Source organism: Balaenoptera borealis (genome assembly GCF_965194805.1).
Source record: "Balaenoptera borealis genome assembly, chromosome: 5".
NCBI classification, from domain to species: Eukaryota; Metazoa; Chordata; class Mammalia; order Artiodactyla; family Balaenopteridae; genus Balaenoptera; species Balaenoptera borealis.
The window spans coordinates 142,281,076-142,303,752 of record NC_138862.1 but is presented as its reverse complement, the minus strand read 5'-3'; the positions used below and the strand labels follow the sequence as shown (position 1 = coordinate 142,303,752).

The 22,677-nt window shown below is 40.5% G+C and overlaps 1 protein-coding gene across 2 annotated transcripts in view; it reads left to right on the top strand.

Annotated features, from left to right (window-relative positions):
• Positions 1 to 2,296: 2,296 nt before the first annotated feature.
• ZNF385D (zinc finger protein 385D) overlaps positions 2,297 to 22,677 on the top strand; it is a 924,724-nt gene continuing 904,343 nt past the window's right edge. The window contains exon 1 of one of the 2 annotated variants that reach the window (XM_082392762.1): positions 2,297 to 3,548. In XM_082392762.1, coding sequence (XP_082248888.1) covers positions 3,443 to 3,548 — 106 coding nt within the window. In that variant the 5' untranslated portion in view covers positions 2,297 to 3,442. The remainder of the gene's footprint in view (positions 3,549 to 22,677) is intronic. The other variant, XM_082392761.1, reaches the window with a different exon arrangement.

The following is a 22,677-nucleotide window of genomic DNA, read 5'->3' as shown; positions in this document are numbered from 1 at the left end:
CCTGTCAATCGCTTTATGCAGAGCTCCATCCATCGCCTGTAAATCCATGTTTTACAGCTGATGACACCAAGGAACAGGGAGGTCACAGAGCTTCAAGCTTCTGTCCTAAGCACTTTGTGCTTCTTTCTCTCCTCTACCTCACTAACTGCACGTTCTCCCAACAATTTAACTCCATATACGCACCCCAGGCTCTCAAACATGGGAGCGAACCCACTTCCTGAGAGCAAGGCTTGAATGTCTGTGTGTAAGCCTTGCCACCTGAACATCTGCCTCAAACTGCTGACTAAAAGTGTCCAAAGAGAACTCATTAACTGATAGCCTTTCCCAAATACACATAAAGAGAAAACCAAGCAATGGGTTTTCCTTCTTGACGTCTCAGTTCTTAACGGTGTCCCTGTTTATCTAGTCCTCCAGACACAGAACCACAGAGAGATCTGGAACAAATCCCTCTTCGCCACATAATGTCTGCATCCAGTTAAGTAGGTCTCAGAAATGTCTCCTTTGAAACTCCTTCGTATTTCATTTCCCACAAGTGTCATCATTGGTCCTACCTCACGATCCCTGACCATTGGCTTCCACTGCCTCCTAAGTGCCTTCTGTAGCTCCGCCATCTTCTGATTCTAGGTCTTCTATCAACTTGTTATATCAGGTCAGTCTTCTCGCTACATTTCTGATCCTGGCGTTCCCCAGCTCAGCACTTCTGAAGTGAAGTACCAACTGCTTAGGAGGGCAAGCCTAGCCCCTGCCAATCTCTTCAACCATTTCTTCTCCCTTCTTCCATGCACGGTATGTTCGGGGCCGAATGGTCCACTACTCCCCATGCTTTTCTGCCTTCACCCTTTCACCTTAAAGGTCCCTCCTTTTAACCTCTGCCTGGTGGAATCATATCACATTTAAAGTTTTATCTAGGGACTTCCCTGGTGGCGCAGTGGTTAAGAATCCGCCTGCCAATGCAGGGCACACGGGTTCGAGCCCTGGTCCGGGAAGATCCCACATGCCGCGGAGCAACTAAGCCCGTGCTCCACAATGACTGAGCCTGTGTTCTAGAGCCCATGAGCCGCAACTACCGAGCCCACGTGCCATAACTACTGAAGCCCGCGTGCGTCTAGAGCCCGTGCTCCGCAACAAGAGAAGCCACCTCACTGAGAAGCCCTCGCACCGCAAAGAAGGGTAGCCCCCGCTCGCCACAACTAGAGAAAGCCCGTGCAGCAACGAAGACCCAATGCAGCCTAAATAAATAAATAAAATTTAAAAATAAAAAAAAATAAAGTTTTATCTACAATGACCTCCCTTCCATGAAGTCTCTCCAGACCTCCCTGCCTTTTGAACCCTCTTTGGTAATGTGTGTGTAGGTCTTCTCTGGCACCACAGCCTGCCTAAAATGATGTTTATGGGTATCTAGTCAAATTGCTCTTTCAAAGCAGGAACTGTGTCGGATTCTGTCCACCCCTAAGAAAGGCCTTTAGCATGGGAAAGTCTTATCAACACTTGCTGAATTGAAATAGTGGGATGAATGTTTAAATCCAGGTGAAAACACATAGAGAGACGGTCAAACCAAGATAAGAGTCATGCTAAGTTGAGACGTGACCTATCTTTTGGTGCATTGGGTATATTTCTCTATTTATTTCCTTGTTCTTGGCATTTGCTCTTCTTGGTTTGCTTTACCTATTAGCTTGATGAGCAATTTAAGTACTTGGTAATACACATTGAACAGTGCTGCATATCTGGCAAAGTTAACAACTGGCTTGGAGGAGGAAGATTAGACTGCCCCTTGGAGGTTGTTACTTGGCGTTTTCTTTCTGAGTGACAGTGTGTTTGTGGGGTGGTCACCGTTGACTGCTCTTTAGAGCTTCTCTTGAGAACATATGAAGTGGCAGATTACCAGTCTTCCTCTACACTTTCATCAGCATTAGCATTCCTAATGATTTTATCAATAGTAATTATTTTTTAAAATAAATTTATTTATTTTATTTATTTATTTTTGGCTGTGTTGGGTCTTCGTTGCTGCACGCGGGCTTTCTCTAGTTGTGGCGAATGGGGGCTACTCTTCGTTGTGGTGCGCGGGCTTCTCATTGTGGTGGCTACTCTTGTTGCGGGAGCACGGGCTCTCGGTGCATGGGCTCCAGTAGTTGTGGCACGTGGGCTCGGTAGTTATGGCTCACGGGCTCTAGAGCGCAGGCTCAGTAGTTGTGGTATCGGGCTTAGTTGCTCCGTGGCGTGTGGGATCTTCCCAGACCAGGGCTCGAACCCGTGTCCCCTGCATTGGCAGGCGGATTCTTAACCACTGCTCCACCAGGGAAGCCCAATAGTGATTATTAACGCCAAAAATGATAGCCTTGTATCCGTAGGGCATTTTATCTTTTGGCACTGTGTTTACAAGTTATGTGGCCTCCATTGCATCTTAAAACCCCATGACCAACAGAGTGCCTTAGCGACCTGTTATTCCAGATCATCTTACAAATAGTGGCTCAGCCGATATCAGAAAGCAGGTTTATTTTGTTTGTTCCTTTGTGTGTTGCCACTCAAAATGTGGCCCTTGGATCAGCAGCCCCTGACTCACAATTAGAAATGCAGATTCTCAGGCCCCATTCCAGACCTACTGGATCTGAATTTGAACTTTAGCAAGATCCCTGGGTGATTCCCCTGCACGATGAAGTTTGAGAACTACCTCTGTAGGTCCTAGACCAGGAATAACAGAAGGTGTGTTTTCAACCCCAGGGTTTGTACCTCGTGTGAGAGAGGGGGAGGGAGAGGACCAGAAGATGGGAGAGGGAAGAAAAACCTTAGGAGGACACTGGTCCCTCAAGAGGGATGAACACTCAGGTTTTGTGGAGGTGGGGCTTCCCTGTATATTTGCGGTAGCTTCACCCCATCACTTTGTATCTGCACTGAGGTTGGAGGTTAACTATTAAAAAAAAAAGAGAGGGGGGTGTGTGTGGGTGTGTTGGGGCGGGGGGAGTGGTTGTCAGGCACCTGCACCCAGCTCTGGAGGATAAAGGACCTAGGCACGGAAGGAAAGCCCCTCTCCCGAGCCTCCTGGAGCGGCTCATTCCCAGTATCTCTAGTTTCCGGACGCATTTCTCCGCCTCGCGTTTCCCTTAACACCACGAGCCGCTCATTCCATGCAAGCTATAGCTCCCGGCCTCCCGCTTTTTTGCTTCCTTCTCCGCGTCTGCGTCTCCCGCCCTCTCTCTCGGCCCCCGGCCGGCCCCTCCCTCGGCGCCGGCTCGCACCTCTCCCCAGTCCGGTGCACCTGAGGCGGGCGCGGGCGCGGGCCGCGTGCGGAGTGCCAGGGGCGCGCCGGCGGCCACCTCCAGCCCGCGCCCGGGTACCGCACGCCCGGCGTTCAGGGACCGTCCTCCGCCGCCGCCGCCGCCGCCAAAGCTACGGGCGGGCAGCCGTGCGCCCCGGGCACCGCCAGCCCCGGCGGCCGCTCCTTCCAATGCCAGGGCCGGGGCGCCGGGCGGCCGCCGGCAGGAAGATGAAGGGCTCGGCGGGAGGAAGGAGAGAAAAGCTGCTGGGCTCTCCGAAAGCTCAGCCCGGCCGCGGTAAGTTGAGCGCAGAAGAGGTGGCTCGGCTCGGGTGGTGGAGTTGGCGGGGGTGCTGGCCCCGGCGCTGGGGGGTGAGCCCCTGCGGGATGCGAGGCGCGCGGAACGGGCATCGGCACGGTCCGTCCCCGGGACCTCCAGCTCCCCCGGGCCTCCAGCCCCCGGGACCTCCCCGCCCCACACGCTCCCCCCCCCCCCCATCCGCGTGCCCTGTTCCATCCATCCCCTCCTCTGCCTCTTGCCTCCTCTGCAACGCGCCCCGCGGACAGGTTGCGGGGCGGGAGTGGAGAGCGCGGAGCTTGAGGGTCTCCGGACACAAAGGCTGCCGAGGACCAAGGGGTCGGGGAGGCAGAGGAGGGGCGAGGGGGTCGGCCTGGCTCTCTGGCCATCGCCGTCGAGGGCTGGGCCACCGAGGCTGGACACCCCGCCGCGCGTCTCCTGTTGGTTGCGTGCGGGGCGCGCTCCCTCCTCGAGAAACCTGGCGAAGTTGTTGGGATAAGAAAGCACAGCGGGCCGGCTTCCTGATTGTCTTTTCATTTTCTTCCTTTCGCCGTGAGAAGCTATTGAGCTATGGGAAGCTTCTCTCCAGAGGAATTATTTTGACTTTTAGGGTGGGGTTGGGAGGCTGAGGATAAACCAGCGCCCCTATCGCCCTCCTGGGCAACGGGGACCGCGTTAGAAGTGAGAGCGCAGGGTGGGTGTACCCTGCGACTTCTTGCATTTTGGGAGAAGTTTTATTGTGTGTGCAGATTGGGGTCAGGGGAAAGCAGTTGCGCCCAATATGGTGTCACGCCTTGTGGAATGCCCAATTCCTCATCTGTCCCCCTTACAGTTCAGACTTGGCCGCATCACGTGCTTCTGGAGGCCGTGTTTATGTCTGCTTTAGCCTGAGCTGCGGCTAAAGTAAGGGGCAATGAGCTGTTCCTGGGTGTTTGAGTGTCTCCAAATTCTGGAACCGTAAACCGACTTAGGAGACTATTCTACATTCTGTAGGTGTAACTAAGGACCCTCGTGCTGGCGCTTTTCTATGACATTCCTGTGGTGCTTTCTGAAATGTGATGGGGAGATTTCTTTTGAGGCAAATGGTTAGTTGGTCTGTTAAACGTGGCTTTCACGTGTCCACTTAATTCTGATTCACCATGTCCCCTGCAATCGACTGAAAGGTGTCTCTCCCTCTGGGTTTTCATGCCACCCTTGGCCTGTCCTGGCTAATTCAGTCACTATTCTCTGGTCTCTGAGCATGAAAGGCAAATATGGGTCATTTCAAATTATGTAGATTGATGCAGCACAGCGTGGCTGAAGTTTGATGCAATTTCTTCACGTTTCCTTCCAGATGTTCCTCAGAAATGAATTTTGGCCCTCTTGTCATGGAGCTAAAATACAGACTGGGGGAAAGGACAAATATCTTGAGTTAATGTATTATCTTAGATATATTTATTTATTTAAATTCTTTTTTAAAGTTTTTTTAAATTTATTTTTTTTTGGCTGCATTGGGCCTTCGTTGCTGCACGCGGGCTTTCTCTAGTTGCGGCCAGCGGGCTTCTCATTGCGGTGGCTTCTCTTGTTGCGTGCAGAGCACAGACTCTAGGCGCGCGGGCTTCAGTAGTTGTGGCACTCAGGCTCAGTAGTCGTGGCTCACGGGCTCTAGAGCGCAGGCTCAGTAGTTGTGGCGCGTGGGCTTAGTTGCTCTGCGGCATGTGGGATCTTCCCGGACCAGGGCTCGAACCCCTGTCCCCTGCATTGGCAGGCGGATTCTTAACCACTGCACCACCAGGGAAGTCCCTGTCTTAGATTTAAATAAATGAAGTTTGGAAGCTCTCTGGATTAGGAGAAAGTGACCTGAGAGAAAAGTTAGGGCTTTTGGACTATTTTTGCTATATGACAAAGTGGCTGAAGGACCTCTGGGGTCACTTAATGATGATAATAATAATAATAATAGTAACAACAATAATAATAGTAATAGTGACATCTGATATTTGTTTCCTATTCACTGCACACCAAGTAGTGTATTAAAGGCTTTATTGGCCCTGCAAATACATAACAACCCCAAGAAGGCAGCACCTTTACCATCTCTACTTTGTGGATAAGGAAAGGGAGGCTTCAGAGATGTTAAATTTGGAAAAGTTCCAGAGTCAGTGTTTTGGAACCCCAGATTGCTGGACTTGAAAGTTGGTTCCATTAACAACTACATGACCTCTTTGAGAGTCATTTGAAAAGTGAAAGGACAACCTAAGTTCTAAATCCCATGAAAAGGTAGTAAGTTGATGACAGTATCACAGATTGATTCATCCACAGCTATTTCAAATGTATTTTTAATGTAACAGAAATGTGGAACTCGTGACTTGAAATCAAGTGAAAATTGGGTGGCATTTATGTAATTCAGCCTGCCAGCTCTAGAGAGGACTAAATGCTGAGGTCTTGTTGTTTACCTTGATGATGTTCCTTCCTTGAGCCCGTTATTATAAATCAGTAATAGAACTAAATATATTATAGCCCTGCTCTTAGAAGTGTGTAATTTATAACATCAAACCTACCTCTGAATGACTCTGTAGAGTTATCCTGAGGTCTACCTGGACACTGTCCTATTTCAGCCAGCTTATAATTAATGTTTAGGTCCTAACAGGATGTTGAATTTCTGTTAAGAGATACTAGCAGCTTGTTTTCAGCGGTCTTTCCAAAACAATTACATCCCCTGCTGTGATTTGCTATTTACTAGGTGCAACAAAAGTTGAATAATGAAACATGTTTGCGATTCAACGAAACATAGTGTTTCATCTATAATGACAACTCTGGCTAAAAGATTCACATCTAATCTAGGGCTTATTTTATTTGAAATTTAATTAAGTCATTGAGTTTCTTATGGCAGTGCAAAGTGCATGCAGGTGACTGAGTACACATCTTCCATTATTTTCTAGTAATCTCCAACTTTATAAATTCATTGCTTGTGAGTTCTTCAGATAAGTTATGTCAGTGCCTGTCTAAAGATTTTGAAGTTTTCAAAACTAAGAACAAGAGCAACAAAAATGTATTTGTCATGTTCCTTCACAAGCTGATATTATGCTTGTTCGGGGAATAGTGATGAATCACAGATCTGATTTGCCTGCACTTATGAAATTACCAAATAAAAGTGTATAAATCTATTGGGGCGCTATATTAATATGTTAGAAGTGGGAGCAGCTTTGGGAAATAGAGAATCTTTGAGGAAGATTTTACTATGTTTCCTTGTATGGTACTTGCATGGTATCTTATTGTTTTCAAATAAAACTGTATTTCTCTGTACCAGTAAACTAATGGTTATTGCCATGTTTTCTCTTTTGTTTTAGGGTTAAGTTGTGTTTTCTAGTAGTAACTTAACATTGCATGAAGTATACATTTTTGTCTTTTGATATAGTTGAAGTCTTAAAAAAACCCTATTTTGCCAAATGAAAACAATACATTTCTGAGTATGTAAGGGTTTTAGCAGGGGTATAAAAATAGAATAGTAATAATTTGCCTAGAGGTTTTGTTTGTTTTTTGAAATAATAAGGTTGTTATAGAGACTAACGTATTTAACCTTAGTAGTAAAATATTGAAACTAATTATAAACTTGAATTGCAAAATACTTTATGATAGTGGGAGTCTTATAAATGAGTTAACCTTATAATTACATGAATATATGTCCTCCCACGTTTCATGATTTTTTAAGTTCAATATTTGCACAGTAAGACTAATAGTTTATTTGATAGTATTGGTGATTTGAACAATCACATCTCTGAAAAGTGATTTAAACTCCATAAGCATCTGTGTCACACTGAAATCACAGTTTGAAGAAACTAATATTGGGGAAGGATTTGTAATTTTCAATATTTCAAGAGTTGAGAACTCAAGGTAGATGACACTTCTTAGTTTTTTGACAAGGGCTCTAAAGCGAGAGTTTGAATAAAATGAAGCCTGTAGGTTGACAATCAAGCAAGCACTTAAATAGCCTCTTAGGAGACCTAGATCAGCACAAATAGACTGCAGGCCGAAAATTCATGAGTATCATTAATCTTTTGACCAGTGGATAACACATTGGAGATCAATTTTAAAATTCCAGTACCTTAAAAATGTATTCATTTATATCTTCTAGGGCCTACTAAAATTAGCGATCACTCCCCTTTCTGGAATAACCCAGCCTTAGCTTAAAAAAAAAAAAAAAAACTGCAATGAGAAAGAAGTGTAAGGATATTGAGGGGCAGAGATGAATCAAATTTCTTCACCAAGTCTTTATTCCATTTAAAATGTGACTTTAATCCTATCTAGATAATTCTAGACCACTTTTAGCATTTTGTCTAGACTGAGTATGAGTTTTAAAGAGTATCTTACTCCTAACCTACTGATGCACTTGGAGAGGACACTAGAACACAGTTCTAGAATGGGATAGGGACTTCTAGACCACTTTAAGGGCTTGGATTACTTTGCCTATAGTGTCGTCCAAACAAGCAAGTGTGTAGCACTTCTAAACAGGTCCTTTAAGTGAGAGGTTTGCAGTGAAGGAGGTTTCTTACTTACCTTCTGTGTAGTTCTGTAGCCCATCTTTCAACAAACAGTACCAATCTTGGACTATCTTGAGTTTAGATCTATGTGTCTCCAGGAGAGGAAAAAAATTTTACTGTGGTGCAGCGTCAGGGAAATCCATGTGAGGATTTTCCTAAGGATCTCTCATCACATGGGGTCAGATGTTCTCGATTTAGTTTTTTTGTGATCTTGTCCTGTGTTCTGTTTTTATATCCAAGGAGTTATTCATTGCTGTCTTTATAATGTATTATTAAAAATTATTAGAGATTTCTTTTTCCTTTAACAGTCTCTCATCTACCTTCATGAAATGAAAGGAAAGTGAATGAATGTTTCTATACTATCTTTACTTTCACTTAGACAGATGAATGGGACTTCCCTGGTGGTCCAGGGGTTAAGACTCTGAGCTACCAATGCAGGGGGCCCGGGTTCGATCCCTGGTCAGGGAACTGGATCCCTCATGCCGCAACTAAGAGCCTGCAGCCAAATAAATAAAGAAAAGAAAATAAGTCTCCCTCTCGGGGAGTCAAGCGATGTTATAAAACAAAAACAAAAACAGAAGAATACACAGGAAACTCCAAAAGGCATCTTAAAAAAAATCGAGATTTTTAAAACTGCATTTTGTTGAGAACAACTTCTGAGAGTTAGTGTCTGTGTACCAAATCTATCCAGATTACCTAGAATTTAAGAATAAATGTTTCAAGTGCTGGGTTGAGTTCTCAGGTGTTTACATATTTTACATTCATAGTAAAACATGACAGAGTAGTAGAGGCAAAATAGTCAGTTAACATGGTGTAACACTTAAGAGTGTGAACTCAAGAACTAGAATTCCTGGGTTTCTCTCCTTGCTCTGTTTCTTAAAAGCTGTGAGAAGTTCGTGAACTTACTGTTCATCTCTTTGCCTTGGTGTCCTCATCTATAAAATGGTGATAATAAACAATCTATCCCGTAGGTTGATTGAAGACTTAATAAGATATATATGGTACTTTGTATATTTGAAGCACATATAAAGTGTGTAGTGTACTAGTGTCTAGTACAAAGTGAATATGCTGTAGATGTTAACTATTTTTAATTATCATCATGTATTAGTTTCCTGTGGCTACTGAACCAAATTACCACCAACTTGGTGGCTTAGAACAGCAGAAATGCATTCTCTCACAGTCCTGGAGGTCAAAAGCCAGGAATCTGTATCACAGGGCTGAGATCAAGGTGTTGGCAAGGCTGTGCTCTGTCAGGATGCTTGAGAGAATCTGTACCTTGCCACCTGCAGCTTCCGGCGCCTATTGGCATTCTTTGGTTGGTGGTCTTATCACTCCCCTCTCTGCCTCTGTCTTCCCTTTGCCTTCTTCTCTGTGAGTCTAAACTCCCTCTGCTTTTCTCTAAGGACATCTGGGATTGCATTTAGGGCCTGATATTTTATTGCTGATAGATCAGGATAATCTCCCATTTTAAAATCCTTAATTTAATCACATCTGCAAAGACCCTTTTCCCCAATAAGGTGGCATTTACCGGTTCCAGGGATTAGGATCTGATGTAATTGGGGGGAGTGCACACTATTTTGCCTACCACAATCCTCCTCCTCCTATTTTTACATGGTGTAAATATATAAGATAGCAGAACCGACATAACTGAAGTGTGGAAAGTGCAGAAAGGACTAGAAATTTCATCTATTTTTAAAAGTATATTGTCTGAATTTATGTTCAAATTTTGACCAGATTTTGGATCATAAACTTCAGGGCAATTAATTATTTTCTGTTCATTGCACTTTACCATAATGTAGCCAATAACTATTTGATGAGTGATTATAGAATGCTGGTGCTGGGGATATTATTGATATGTGCTTATAGAATGCTGGTGCTGGGGATATTATTGATACCAACACCAGCAGGAAAAGCAAGTTAGTGTGTTGCAAATCTTTTCATGTGCTTATTGACCGTTTGTGAATCTTCTTTGGAGAAATGTCAGTTCAAGTCCTTTGCCTGTTTTTAAATTGAGTTGTTTGCTTTTTTGTTGTTAAGTTTTAGGCGTTCTCTCTATATTCTGGATCTTAATACCTTATTAGGTATATCTGCAAATAGTCCCCATTCTGTATGTTGCCTTTTTACTCTGGTGATAGTGTCTTTTGATGGACAATTTAAAAAATTCTTCAAAAAGTCCAATTTGTCTATTTTATTCTTTTGCTGGCTGTGCCTTTGGTGTCATATCGAAGAAACCATTGCCTATTTTTTTACCTTTTTTTTTTGTTAATGGGTTTAAGATGTTTTAAAAAGAAAGTAAAATATTGCTAAATTAAATTTTACAAAAAGAGAGTAGCATGAGAATGAATAAACTACAATTATAGACTAAAATATGAATGATCTCCCAAGCATAATGTTGACCGACAAAGGCCGGAAACCCCCCAAAGCATGATTCCATTACATAAAGTTCAAAATTAAGCAAAACTAACTTAATGACACATCACAGTTATTGGTGAGAGAGGGGGCGAGGTGCTGGAAATATTGTTTCCTGATTTGGGTGGTGATTACATGGGTCTCTTCACTTGTAAAAAGTCATCAGGTTGAACATACAGTTTATGCATTTCTCTGTATTTGAATTATATTTCAAAAAAGTTAAAAATCAATTAATCATTGAGAAGCTCGTGATACAAAGAAATTTCCTTAAGACAAGGAAAGATAAGTAAGGAAGTACTCCAGCCATGCTCTAAGGGAGTATCTACTGGGAGGACAGAGTCCATAACTTGGACCCAAGTTTTTAAACAACCATCAGACCCATAGAAGCATGTATTAGCGGAACTCTGTGTTGTTCAGGAAAGAAAGACCATTCCTCCTACTGAGACTTAAGATGACTTTTCCCATGAGTCTTCACGGAGGGGAAGCTGAATGGCGCAGTGAATAAAACATCCTTGTTCTTTACGTAGCGGAGACTTTCATAGCAATCTCTCCTACAAAGTACTGAGCAGTTTAGTTACTGGGATGCCTTCTGGTCTGGCTTCACTTCAGAATTTCAGTCTCTAGAAGGATGGGAGAGCTCTGTACCCCTTAGACAAGGCTGTATAACTGTTGCTCCTTTTAGTGACAGTTTGGCCGTGGTTGCTTGGCAATGAGTTGAGCCCATGTACTTTGATCAGTTCCCAGTCCTGATATTCTTTGTGACGAGTTGAAAGCTGGAGTCCCCTGGACTCCTGAGGAAATGGATACCTTCCAGGAATGGTAAGGATATCTCTGGGGTAGGAGTAGTGGGCAAGTTGATGTTTGCCCTAAGAATTAACAAGTAGGGTACAAGGAATGAACTTGGATTTCCCTTGATAATGCAGTTCTTCACAGGTCGCCCTGAGCATCAAAAAATTGAGATAATAATAGATATAATCCCATAGATAATAATCCCATTATTGGGGGGTGGGGAGCTATGTTTTATTGATCTTTCTACCACCTGCAGTGCTTGTCAGTGCCTTGAATGAAAGAGGTGTCCCAAAACATTTGTTGAATGAATAAACAATTACATTCTACTGTGTGGTAGACATAGAATTTGTAAAAAATCGAGGTAAATAGCCTAAACATACTCTGAAAATTGCCTTAAATACAACATAATAATTTCTCAGATTTTGATATGCTTTGTCATTTTCTCTCTCCTGAATAAAGGAGACACAGCTCTGTTACTGGTTAATTGATGGCTTTTAGTAGGTTGAGTAAAGTTTTTTAGCATATCATAAAGAAGAGTTTGACCTGAGGAAATTGCTTTCAAAAGACCATTTTTCAGTTTCATTGAACTTTGGCGAGCACTTCGCATTTATAAAAATTCCTTTTTAATTAGTGGCATGATTCTTAATTATTTATTAATCATAAATTATGTCTGATGCCAATGTATCCTTCTTTGACTCTCTATAAATAAAAAACCTGAACAAGTTAATCTGAAGAGATGATTCTGGGGAAAAAAACAGTTTTCTCTTTTAAGATCATAAATCAGAACATGTCTTCTTAAGTTTTCAAAGTTGAAGAGAAACTATTCAGAATTCTGAAGAAGTTAGAGGCAATAATTCCTTTCTTAAAAGATTGCCTACTTTAACAAGAGTAAACGTTTTTCCTAATTAGGATATTTTAGCATGCATAAGAAAATTTGAGAAAAACTAAATAATATTCAGGATAGAAAAGGTTGCCATTACAAATGATGGGGGTCACATTTTCTGTGTCCATTTAGAGCAAAAGTTTTTTCATCTTTTTCTGCTAATACACATATTAAAATCTTATATGGAAATAGTGTTTCACAGAGTACAAAAATGACATGTGAAATTTCTCAGTGGTTTCTTCCCATAATTAGGTGAGTAGGTGTTACCATTAGCCTTATTTACAATTTTTTTAAAGATAAGGAAACAAAATAAAGGTTATGTGATTTTGCAAGGTCAAATAACTCGCAGGTGATAAAGCTGAGTTGTGAACAAACCATGTCTGATTCAAAGCCTGAGCTTCCCTGTACTACCCTGAAAAGCTTCCTTTTTTCCCCACATACACAGGGAAATAGCTTCTGTTAAGTCTATCAGACATTGGAATGATTTACTGGAGGACAATGATAGTACATGAATGGGGTGGAGATGAGAACAATCAATAAATGACACTATTAAGGGAACCCTAATGAAACTTTAATTTGAAAATTGCTCCGAAATGTACTCCAGGATAGGCTTTATAACCATACTCAGATTCGTTATGAAGATAAACTAATTTTATGCAAATGCTAAAGTGACTTTAACAGTGATTTTCTATACCTTGATGTGGTCCTTAAGGAAAATTGTCAGGCCCATTAATAAGTTTCTAAATTGATTAGGCTAATTTGGTACTCCAGAAGGCATCTTTCTATAAATTAATGCTCCCTATTAACGTTCTGATTACAACGAATTGCTTGCCGTGCCCAAGTCTGAAAGTTTCGTTTCTGCATTTTTGTGCTTTCTCAGCCACTGGCTTTCCTTTTCGTCTTACCACATGAGAATAATGAATCATCTTATCCATTAAGCTGAGTTTGGAAATTCTGTGTTATTCAATGAATTTCTTGTTACTCCACCCCTGTGATAATTTGAAACCTGGCAACTTAACTACTTTCCCAAATGTGTTCATGATGCAAAATCAACTAGTTTTGTTTGGAGCAGCAAAGGGCTGCACTGGTTTTTCATCCTTATACATCAAATGGACTATTTTAATAATCGACATCATGTGTTTCAGAATAATAAAAGGTTTAAGGTAATAATAGCTAGTGATCTCTGGAGGGGCAGCGTAATCGAATAATATTAGAAGGTTCTCAGTTTTTCTGACCTGAAGGAAACAGAAATGTGCCAACTGAGTGATCACCCTGATTATCAGAGTCTCCTAGGAATACACAGTTATTCATTTCTATTTCATGAATTCCCACTCGAGTCAAACATTAAAGTTGAAGTGTTCTTTGTTTCTAACAGTGAAAGCACGAAATAAACAGAAAGACACACAGCCAGACAATGTATGCCAACGCAATGGGCCTCTCATACCCCCTACAGGAAACAGGGAAGACGACGGCCTTGGTATCTGCTACACTTTGAAAGAATTTTTGAGATTTCATGCCATTGCTTTGTCATTAAAATAAATAGCAATGAATCTTGGAAGCTGGCTCTCACTGAGGGGTCAGTAGTAGAGTCTAATAAATGATGATGGTAATAAGTTATAGAAATTTGGTTGATTGCCATAATGCGTATAGAGAATGTAGTGAAGTATGACCTTTAGGAGACTGCCAAGCGCTATGTAATAGCTCTTGTGTCTGAAACCAGAATTGTGGAACTGATTCCAAGAATACGACTGTGTGTGTGTGTGTGTGTGTGTGTGTGTGTGTCATGTGTATCTACAAGCTAAAGTAATTTAGAAGGCATTGAAAGGTTAGTTTGAGGATGGCTTGGCATAGTTTTGTGGAAAACCATAAAAGGAGTTTGGTCTAAAAGAATAAAATAACCAGGTACATGTTTTAAAGAAAGAAATCATGCTCTTAAAGGTTTATTTGACTAGCAAAGGTTTATTTGACTCTTGCTTTATTAGTTCCTGAAAGTTTTCAGAGAACCTAACAAGTTGTAAGTGTTTGACTGTCAATACTTTCTAAGATAACATTGGGAATGTCCCCAAAGAGGATATTGTTAAAGGTTATCAAGTGCTGTGACTTTAATAATCATGGTAGTCCCAACCTCAGTTTTGTCATGTTGTTTGATCTCTTCTTTTGCCTTCCATTCAAGTAAAAAAAAGTGGTCCCATAAACAATTTTGAGAAGTGAAACCAACGTTAAAAATACCTTTTTCTTGAACATTATGCTGCCTTTAATACATGTAGCTAATCCTCTTTTCCATGAAAACAAATAAGTCATATGGCCAAGCCCCATAAATGATATACACATTGGTTTGCTTATGTATGATTCATAACTAATTTCTGTACCAGGGAGAGATTTACTGTCTCTCTAGGGCATCATCTCCTGTCATTTCTACTGGAATTCCCACTGTCATCTCAAATCGTGTTGATCATTTTGCTCCTAAATGCAGCTCTGCTTCTTTTGGACTTGGCTCTTTCAATACCAACACTGTTCTCTCAGAATTTAACTATTGCTGTACATTTAAACAGCAGATACCAACCTTGACTTACAGTGATTTGCAATGGTTGCTTTGTTATTGTCGTACATTAAGAATCATGGGAACCTTAAGAAAGGTCCTGTAGTTAGTAGTATTACATTTCTTTTTCATATCTCGCCATTGCTGAGACCAATACTAAATTCCATCAATATGCCCAAGGTAGCAGAACACCTGCAAATATTCAAGGAAGATTTAGCTTCATTTGTGAGGAAAACGCAAAAGCTGTCTATTTTATTTTTCCTTCCTTTATAAGGCTAATACCCGCTCATTTTTAAGGAGGTATTGGATTCCACAAGACAGAAAAATCTCTCAGATGTCACATAATAATACTTCTGTGTATGTTTTAACTGAGTTGAATCAGTTCCAGCCTCCTTGTAGCACTACCCAATGAGAGTAGATTTACAATGGCCACTTTGAGAAGTCATTCCACAATTACGTTTTTATCTTGTTCCCAATTATTAAGTCAAAATGACCAACCATTGTTGTAGATTTTTTTGTCCAGAGAGTCAAAGCATCACATTTTTTTGCTGAATGATAGAAAGGGGTCATCTGCTTTCATTTTCTGGGTCTGGGCCTGGATTGTTGGTTTGGAGGATCATGCCATCGAGTCACTAAATCATATAGATGGTTCTAGTAACTGAGGAGATGAGTGTTTGCTTTGCCATTTAAAATTTCACTCCAACTGGACATCCGTTTTCGGTACTGCTCAGCCATTCTTCCAGTTCCCAGTACCTGAGACCGTGTGAATGGAAGTGATGTGTCACTTTCTAGCAGAAGACAGTAAAAGCTGGTGTGTGGTCCGTTAGGCTTTTTTCCCCTATCATGGAGACCAGTGGTGTTTCAGATGGTAGAGGGTTTAATAGCTGTGACCCTGAGCCAGGCTGCGTTGGAATGGAAGGCCTGCTGACCTGAGATACACATGTCGTATAAGCAAGAAGTAAGTCTTTGCTTCTTTGAGTCGCTGAGATTTTAGGATTTTGTTACTGCATCACAACCTAGCATATCCTAACTGACACAGTGCTCTATGGTAATGTGAGTAAAGCACCATGAGAATATAACTCTGTGCTTTCAGGCATTGTTATCTGCCCTTCCAAAGCTTCCTACTAGACTTTTCCAACTGGATGTTCCAAAGTCACCTTAAAACTCACCGTATTAAAAAGAAGTTCTTAAAAAAAATAGGAAAGTAATTGCTAAGCAATAAGTGAATTTAGCTGTCTTAGCTGTCTTGCATCTCACTGAAAGGTAACAGAGGGTCTGTGAGAAAAATCAATTCACAACCAACTATATATACTTCCTAACATACTTGTTATTGTGATTCATGGATACGCCAAAGTTTGTATTTTCTCCTTTTTAAACGTCTTGAAACTTAAAAACATTTCAAGTTCACTTAGCGATGTGGGGATAATGATATGCTTTGGTCTATTTTTCTTCCTATCTGAAAGCTTCATTGTGTTAAGACTGGAAAAGTACTATGTAATTATGTGTGTGAACTTCTTGATAGTCTCAGTGATGGAATTTTCTTTTTATGTGCTAATGCTTATTCCTGCACTTTTCATGTAATTAATAGCTTCATAATAATATAGGTCCTATTATAACGTGCTGTCTCACTTCCTGTCCATACTGAAGAGAGGGCATTTCTTGGCTACTAAATGTTTTGCTCACTTAATGGTAGCCTCTTATTTTGTTACCACTCTTGCCTCTTGTTCTTGATATTTTATATCATGTTCTCCTCTCTTTTAAATATTTTATGAAAGACTTATTTTGTAATATGTATAATTATATATAATTGAGGATAGCTTTGAATTGACTAGACCCAGAAATAATATCCCATTGGAATGGCCTTATCTTTGATTTGTGCTCATAGATGTCATATATTCCTCTGTCCCTATATATTAAGGAGTTAAGCCATAACAATTCCGTATCCTTCCTTCCATCCATCCATCCATCTTTCTTTTTTCCTATCTATCTGTGTGTCTATCTATCTAATCTTATTTCGATACTTGCAACCGTATCTTTACATTTTCCTGGGCTCTTAGCTTTATGATCTGCTGGGAAACAGAATTGTAGCATAGAGGGCCTGCTGGATTCTCATTAAGACAGTAGTTTCTGTGGCCACAAGGAAAGGACACCATTGTGTTTGGCCTCTTTTCTTCTTCACTTCCTCTGCCTTCCCTATCTGCTGCCCCACCTCCAAGTACCCCATATAAAACTCTTTCTTTAAGAAATAAAGGTGATCCTGTAGAAAAATCACACAAAGATAACACTCAAAGCAGCAATGTATATAAAATTTCACATGCCATATTCATCAAACTATACCTCCTGTACAGTTGCAGTTTCATGTGTGAACCGTCTTACAAAGGCTCAATAATCAGGGAAAACAGGACATCTGTGATGTATAGCACAGATCCTCTGGTTACATAGCATTTTCATGGTTTTGGTCTCTTGATTTCCACCTCCAGCTAGTCCTTGGAATGCAAAGTAATTAAATCTCAAACTGCTTAGGACATGCACGTGCGCTTACACAGATGCATATATTATACATCCACAAAATAAAAGTTTTTATTTTTCCACTGTATTTTTTACATGCTTGTTTTTGGGAAAGAAATCAGAAGTATTTGCAGCCTACATGCAGAAAAGATAAATACTATTGAAAGGAGAACACAAAGCATTTACTGAGTTATATGTCTCTTTGTTGTAGTGTAGTTTTTCATGTGTCGTACCTTCTGAACTTTGTGATTTGGAAATATATTTTTCTGTTTCAACAGGCTCTATGGTTAAATTTGTGTTATACAGTTGTATACAGTGTATCCTAAAAACTTTTTATTTTTTCCTTGGGTTAGGACTTAATGAGCGTTCTTTTCTTATAATCTGCAAATGATGCAAAGTCATAATACGTTTTAGCTTGCTTCATATTTGATTTTGATATTCTTGTGGGTTTTGAAAATTTTTCCTTGAAATTTTCTTTTTTATGTTTTAATCTTTTTCTTCATCAGCTTACTAATATTGTCCAGCTTTTTCTTAATTTCTTGGAATCCGTTTAATATTCCCTCTTTAGGTTTTCATGAAACTCACTGACTTCTTGGTCTCAGTTACTTCCTAGGCCTCTTAAGCAGCTGCCACTCTGAGATTTTATTTCTTTTTTCGTACACTCTATTTTTTATTTCTTATACCCCATATCATCATTTTCCTAGGTCTTACAGTCATTTTACTGGAATATATAGCAAGAAACTATGTTAGAAAGGATGTGTATGATGTAAAGTATATCTGAGTATTTGCAAGACCTGACAACATATATCCAAAGTTTAAAAAAATGTGTCATTAGAACTATACTTCAATTTAAAAAAAAAAGGAAAAAAATGTATGTCATTAGCGATAACAAACATCTGGGAATTTCTTCTAAAATTCATTTATTTAATGAAAATATTACAGTGTCTATACAAACTTCATGATAAATTCATAGATGTAACTTTTTTTGCAAGACAATTGGAGCCCATATAGAGGGCCTCAGAATACAACATGATGGGATACATGGGTAGCCAAAATGTATCTATTGACATTGAATTACACTTACTGTATTGTGAGGAAATAGAAGGAATCACAAATACATGTAGATTACAATTTCGATTTAATTTTATAATTGTATGTGTATAATAAAAAGGGTATAGATGGTGCTATTCAGTAGAATTTTCTGTAATGAGGATAATGTTCTATGTTTGTTTTGTCCAATATGGTAGTCACTAATCACATGTGGCTATTGAACATTTGAAATGTTCTTAGTGTGACCAAGAAACTGAATTTTTAATTTTGTTAGTTTAAGTAACCACAATACAGTATAGGACTGCTTAGGTATAGAAGACTATTATATTCCAAGATGTTAATGGTGATTGTTTCTATTAGAGAATCATTTGTTATAGGTTTTCCTTATGTTTTTTGTTCTCATCTATAATTTTTAAGTGCTATTTATAATAAAAACAACAAAGGAGGCTTTATATTGACTAAAACATGTCTGATGAATATTGTCACATTATCAAAACCATGGTATCTAAATCATTATTTAACACTTTAATAATATATTAAAGAGTGCTCATGTCCTTCATATCAACATCTCTGTCATATTTCAGAATTAATTAAATTTTTAAAAGTGATTTGCCTCTCTCGGATCAAGTTTGTGTTTTTAAAGGACAGAAAGGTATTTTTAATAATAGCAACAAAACAGCTAGCATTTATTGAGACTTAGTGCCAGGCGCTGCTTTACACGTGTTAACTCTTTTAATCGTTATTGTACATACTTGAGACATGTACTAATACTTTCTCCATCTTACAGAGGAAGAAACTGAGGCCCAGAGAATTTAAACAGGTTGCCTAAAAGATCACTCAGCCAGGTGATCTGAGTGTGTGGGGCTTTCAAACCCAGGCAGTATAAAAGCCCTATAATGAGCATAGCCATGTGTTTGTCCATTCATATTCAGCAGAGGGGGGCTACTGAGAAGCAGGTGGGGCATTAGATTTAAACAGGGCTATGGTTTGGCCAATTAAGAAGGAAGAAAAAGCCAGAAAAAGGCAAGGGAGTGGAAAGCTCCTGTGTGTTTGTGATGAGAATCATGGAACTGATGCGTAGATTAGTTCCTGGAAATTATATTTGCTAAGATGGGCAAGCAGAGCAGAAGAAAGATGAACACTGAAGTGCAGGTGGGGATAAAAATCGTTTCAGTCCTGGTAGTGAAACATCGGAGCAGGAAAGGTAGGCGGTGGTGGCCAGAGAGTGGGATGTCTCAGATCTTGGAGGGGCTTCATTTATCTGTACAGTTAAGATTAGGGTATAAATGTGAGAATGTGTGGCTGAGGTAGGATGGGAGGGTAAGGTCCCTCCAGGGTAAAGGAGTGAGAGAACAAGGCTTTAGAAGGGCCACCTCTGTGCATGAAATCACCATGAAGAGTAATTTTTACAGGAGTGGTTTTGGAGAGAGTGATCCTGAGCCGGGAGCTAAAATCTTGCAGTGGTTTGTGGGTTACAGCAGCAAGGACGGGCCCAGGTGCTACACCACCTGATGATATATGATGTTAGGATGATGTTAGGATGTGTTGCCACGTTCTGATGTTTATTGTAACATCAGGATCTAGCAGGCAGTAGGCAACTGTATCAGGATGTCATAAGTTCCAAGTGGGCATGTTTCATGCACTCGGAGGGCTACCAAATAGTACAGAGAGTGTGGTTGTTACCGAGTCCAAGCTCTTACTGCTTGCTCACTGCACAACAGGCTAATAAAATGAGAGACGAGGTGCTGGAGCAGGGAATAGGGACTTTATTTGGAAAGCCAGCAGACCTAGAACATGGTGGAGTGGCATCCAATAGAACCGTCTTCCCCGGATTAGAATTCAGGCTTCTTGTATAGTAAAAGTGGAGGCAGTATGGTTGGTTGTCACAAACTTCTTAGTCAGGAATCCTTGGTTCTTGTAGCTGCCCACATAGGTCCGGTGACATTGTTCCTATAAACCTCCAACAAGACAAGTGTTACTCTCTGTTTTGCAACTTTTTATCCCTATTTGAATGGAAAGTGTTATACCTTTAAAGGTCAGAGCCTTGAGAATGGCCTCTCCTGTATATTTCAGGCTCTAGGCAACATTCTTAACTTGTAGCAAAAGCAGTGGAATACAAAGGTTAAAGTAAAAGAAACATCCATAATGAAGTCAAATTTGTTCTTCCCTATTACACAACAATAAACCAGGGAGGAGTGATTGTATCTTATACGGAAGTCCCTGAGCCACTGACCTGGATGAGAACTTGATGCTACTGAGCATGGATATGGTCCAGGAGACCCGGTGGAACTCAGAGCAGGAGTGTCAAGGGAACAGACCATGTCTGTATCATCGGTGCAGCACAGATTAGTGCATCTTCATGGAGGGAGGACCATCCACTGGGTGAGGAGACCCCAGCTGCAAGAGGCCACGGCAGGGCTCAGGGCTGCGGGTTTAGGTAAGACCAGATCTCCACACAGAGGAAATCACAGGAAGGAATCTATAAGCTCACTATCAGTTAGTGAGATTTTTTCAAAATAAGGAACAAACAGTCACAGGAGAAGACAGCCAGATCTCCAGGGGCTAGCACAGCAGGAAACACCTTTTCTTCCTCTTCTTCCTTCCTCCCTCATCTCCAGAGGAATAAGAAGCTTTCTGGGGGGGAAAAAAAAAAAAAAAAAGTTGTGACATCAGATGAGGCTTCGTGTCACTGCACACAGAACTCCAGAGCTCAGAGGAAGGAGGAAAGCTTTTAACCAAATGTGAGACTGAAATCTGAAAATGGATCTGAGTGACTCGAAAACTGAAAAGAACTCACAAATTATAGAATTAGGCTGAAATGTTGTTACGGGAGGCTGTTACCTCATGGAAAAGGAGACTTCAACAGAAAATATTTGGTAGCAGTTTTTAGAAAACCATGTCTGCCCCCCGATTTTTACTGACCGAATATCTGTGGAGTGAATGAATAACTCAGATTCGATTACAATCTGATGCTGCAGCCTTAAGATCTGAGACATTGGTACATAAATCTTTAGTGACAGGAAATTTTATAGACCTGGATGACGGCTTTGTCCTCATCAAGTCAAGATGAAACCCCTCCTCTAAAAATTTGTTAGGAAATAATTATGCTGCGGGAATCAAAGATCCAAAGAAATCTTTCAGTTTGGTATCCAAGAATCTTAAGACAGCGTTCCCATCTGGGCTGTGAATTACACTTCTCGCCTCGGAAAATGCAAACCTTGGTCACAACATGTCATGAGCCAGGGTAGGATCACGTGTCACTGTGAAAATGCGACAGTGGACGCACACTCTGTCACAAACACTTAGCAATACTTTGGTGAAGTCTGATCATGTACATAATTGAATATTTTCATAAGCTTTGTAGATGAGAAATGACAGGAACTTTCATCATAGATTTTTAAGCAGGAAACTGGTAACTTTTGTCTGACTTTTTTTCTTCAGTTTTTATTTTATATATGCCAGGAAAAGTACGGATCATAAATTCCTACCTATTTGAAGTTATTACATACAGATTTCTCAGCCTTGCAGGGAGAAAGCAAGTCTGTGATACCCATGGTGCTGTGAATGGTTTCTTTCCTGCTTCTGTGGAAAGGTCTGTGGCTGGATGAGAGAAGGAAACATGCACAGATTTCCTTTATTTGGCTGCTGTGAACAATATGAGATAATGATACAAAATATATATAAAAGCCCCACATAAGGGTCAGAAAGAAGAGGTCAAGTAATTCTTTCACTTCCAGTTGGCACCATTTTCATTCCATATTTGGAAGGAAAACTAGCTTAAACTTCCCACTCATACTTAACCTGATTTTTGAATTGCCTTTATTTTTTTGGTGGGGAGGGAAGCAATTTAGATCTTTAAGCTAGGAATTCTGTGAATCCCTTAATTGTACCGCTACATGGAAACTATTCTGAAGATATGAATTAATCTTAAATGTGCCCTGTGTCGACGGGTATTTATTTGGTCTTAAACTATTACCATTTTTCACTGTTGGCTTGTTTGCATTGGATTTTCATATTCCTCTCATTCTATAGAGTTTTTGGATGTATTTGTATTTGAAGCAACTTAGTTAGGGCAAGCATACTACTTGATACTGCAGCTTGGTCTATAGAAATCTAATTCAGAAATACGGCATCGAGGAAATGACCCTTAAAATATTTTTCAGCCAGTTTGGCCAACTGTTTTAGCAATTATGCTTGTTAACTTTTAGTGATTATGTTCTTGTGTCTGAACATCTCGTCTTTGAACAAACTGCTCATTTCTGAAACATAGACTCTTCCTATGTTCTAAGAAAGAGTGGTCCAAGGACAAACCATAGGTGAGCATTATATTGCTGTGCTTTTTAGGTGAGGATTTTGGTAGAATCTCAGGGACTTTAAAATGCAGTGTATTTATTTAGCTAAACTAAAGTTGCTATTTTTGTGCCAGATGAACAGTTC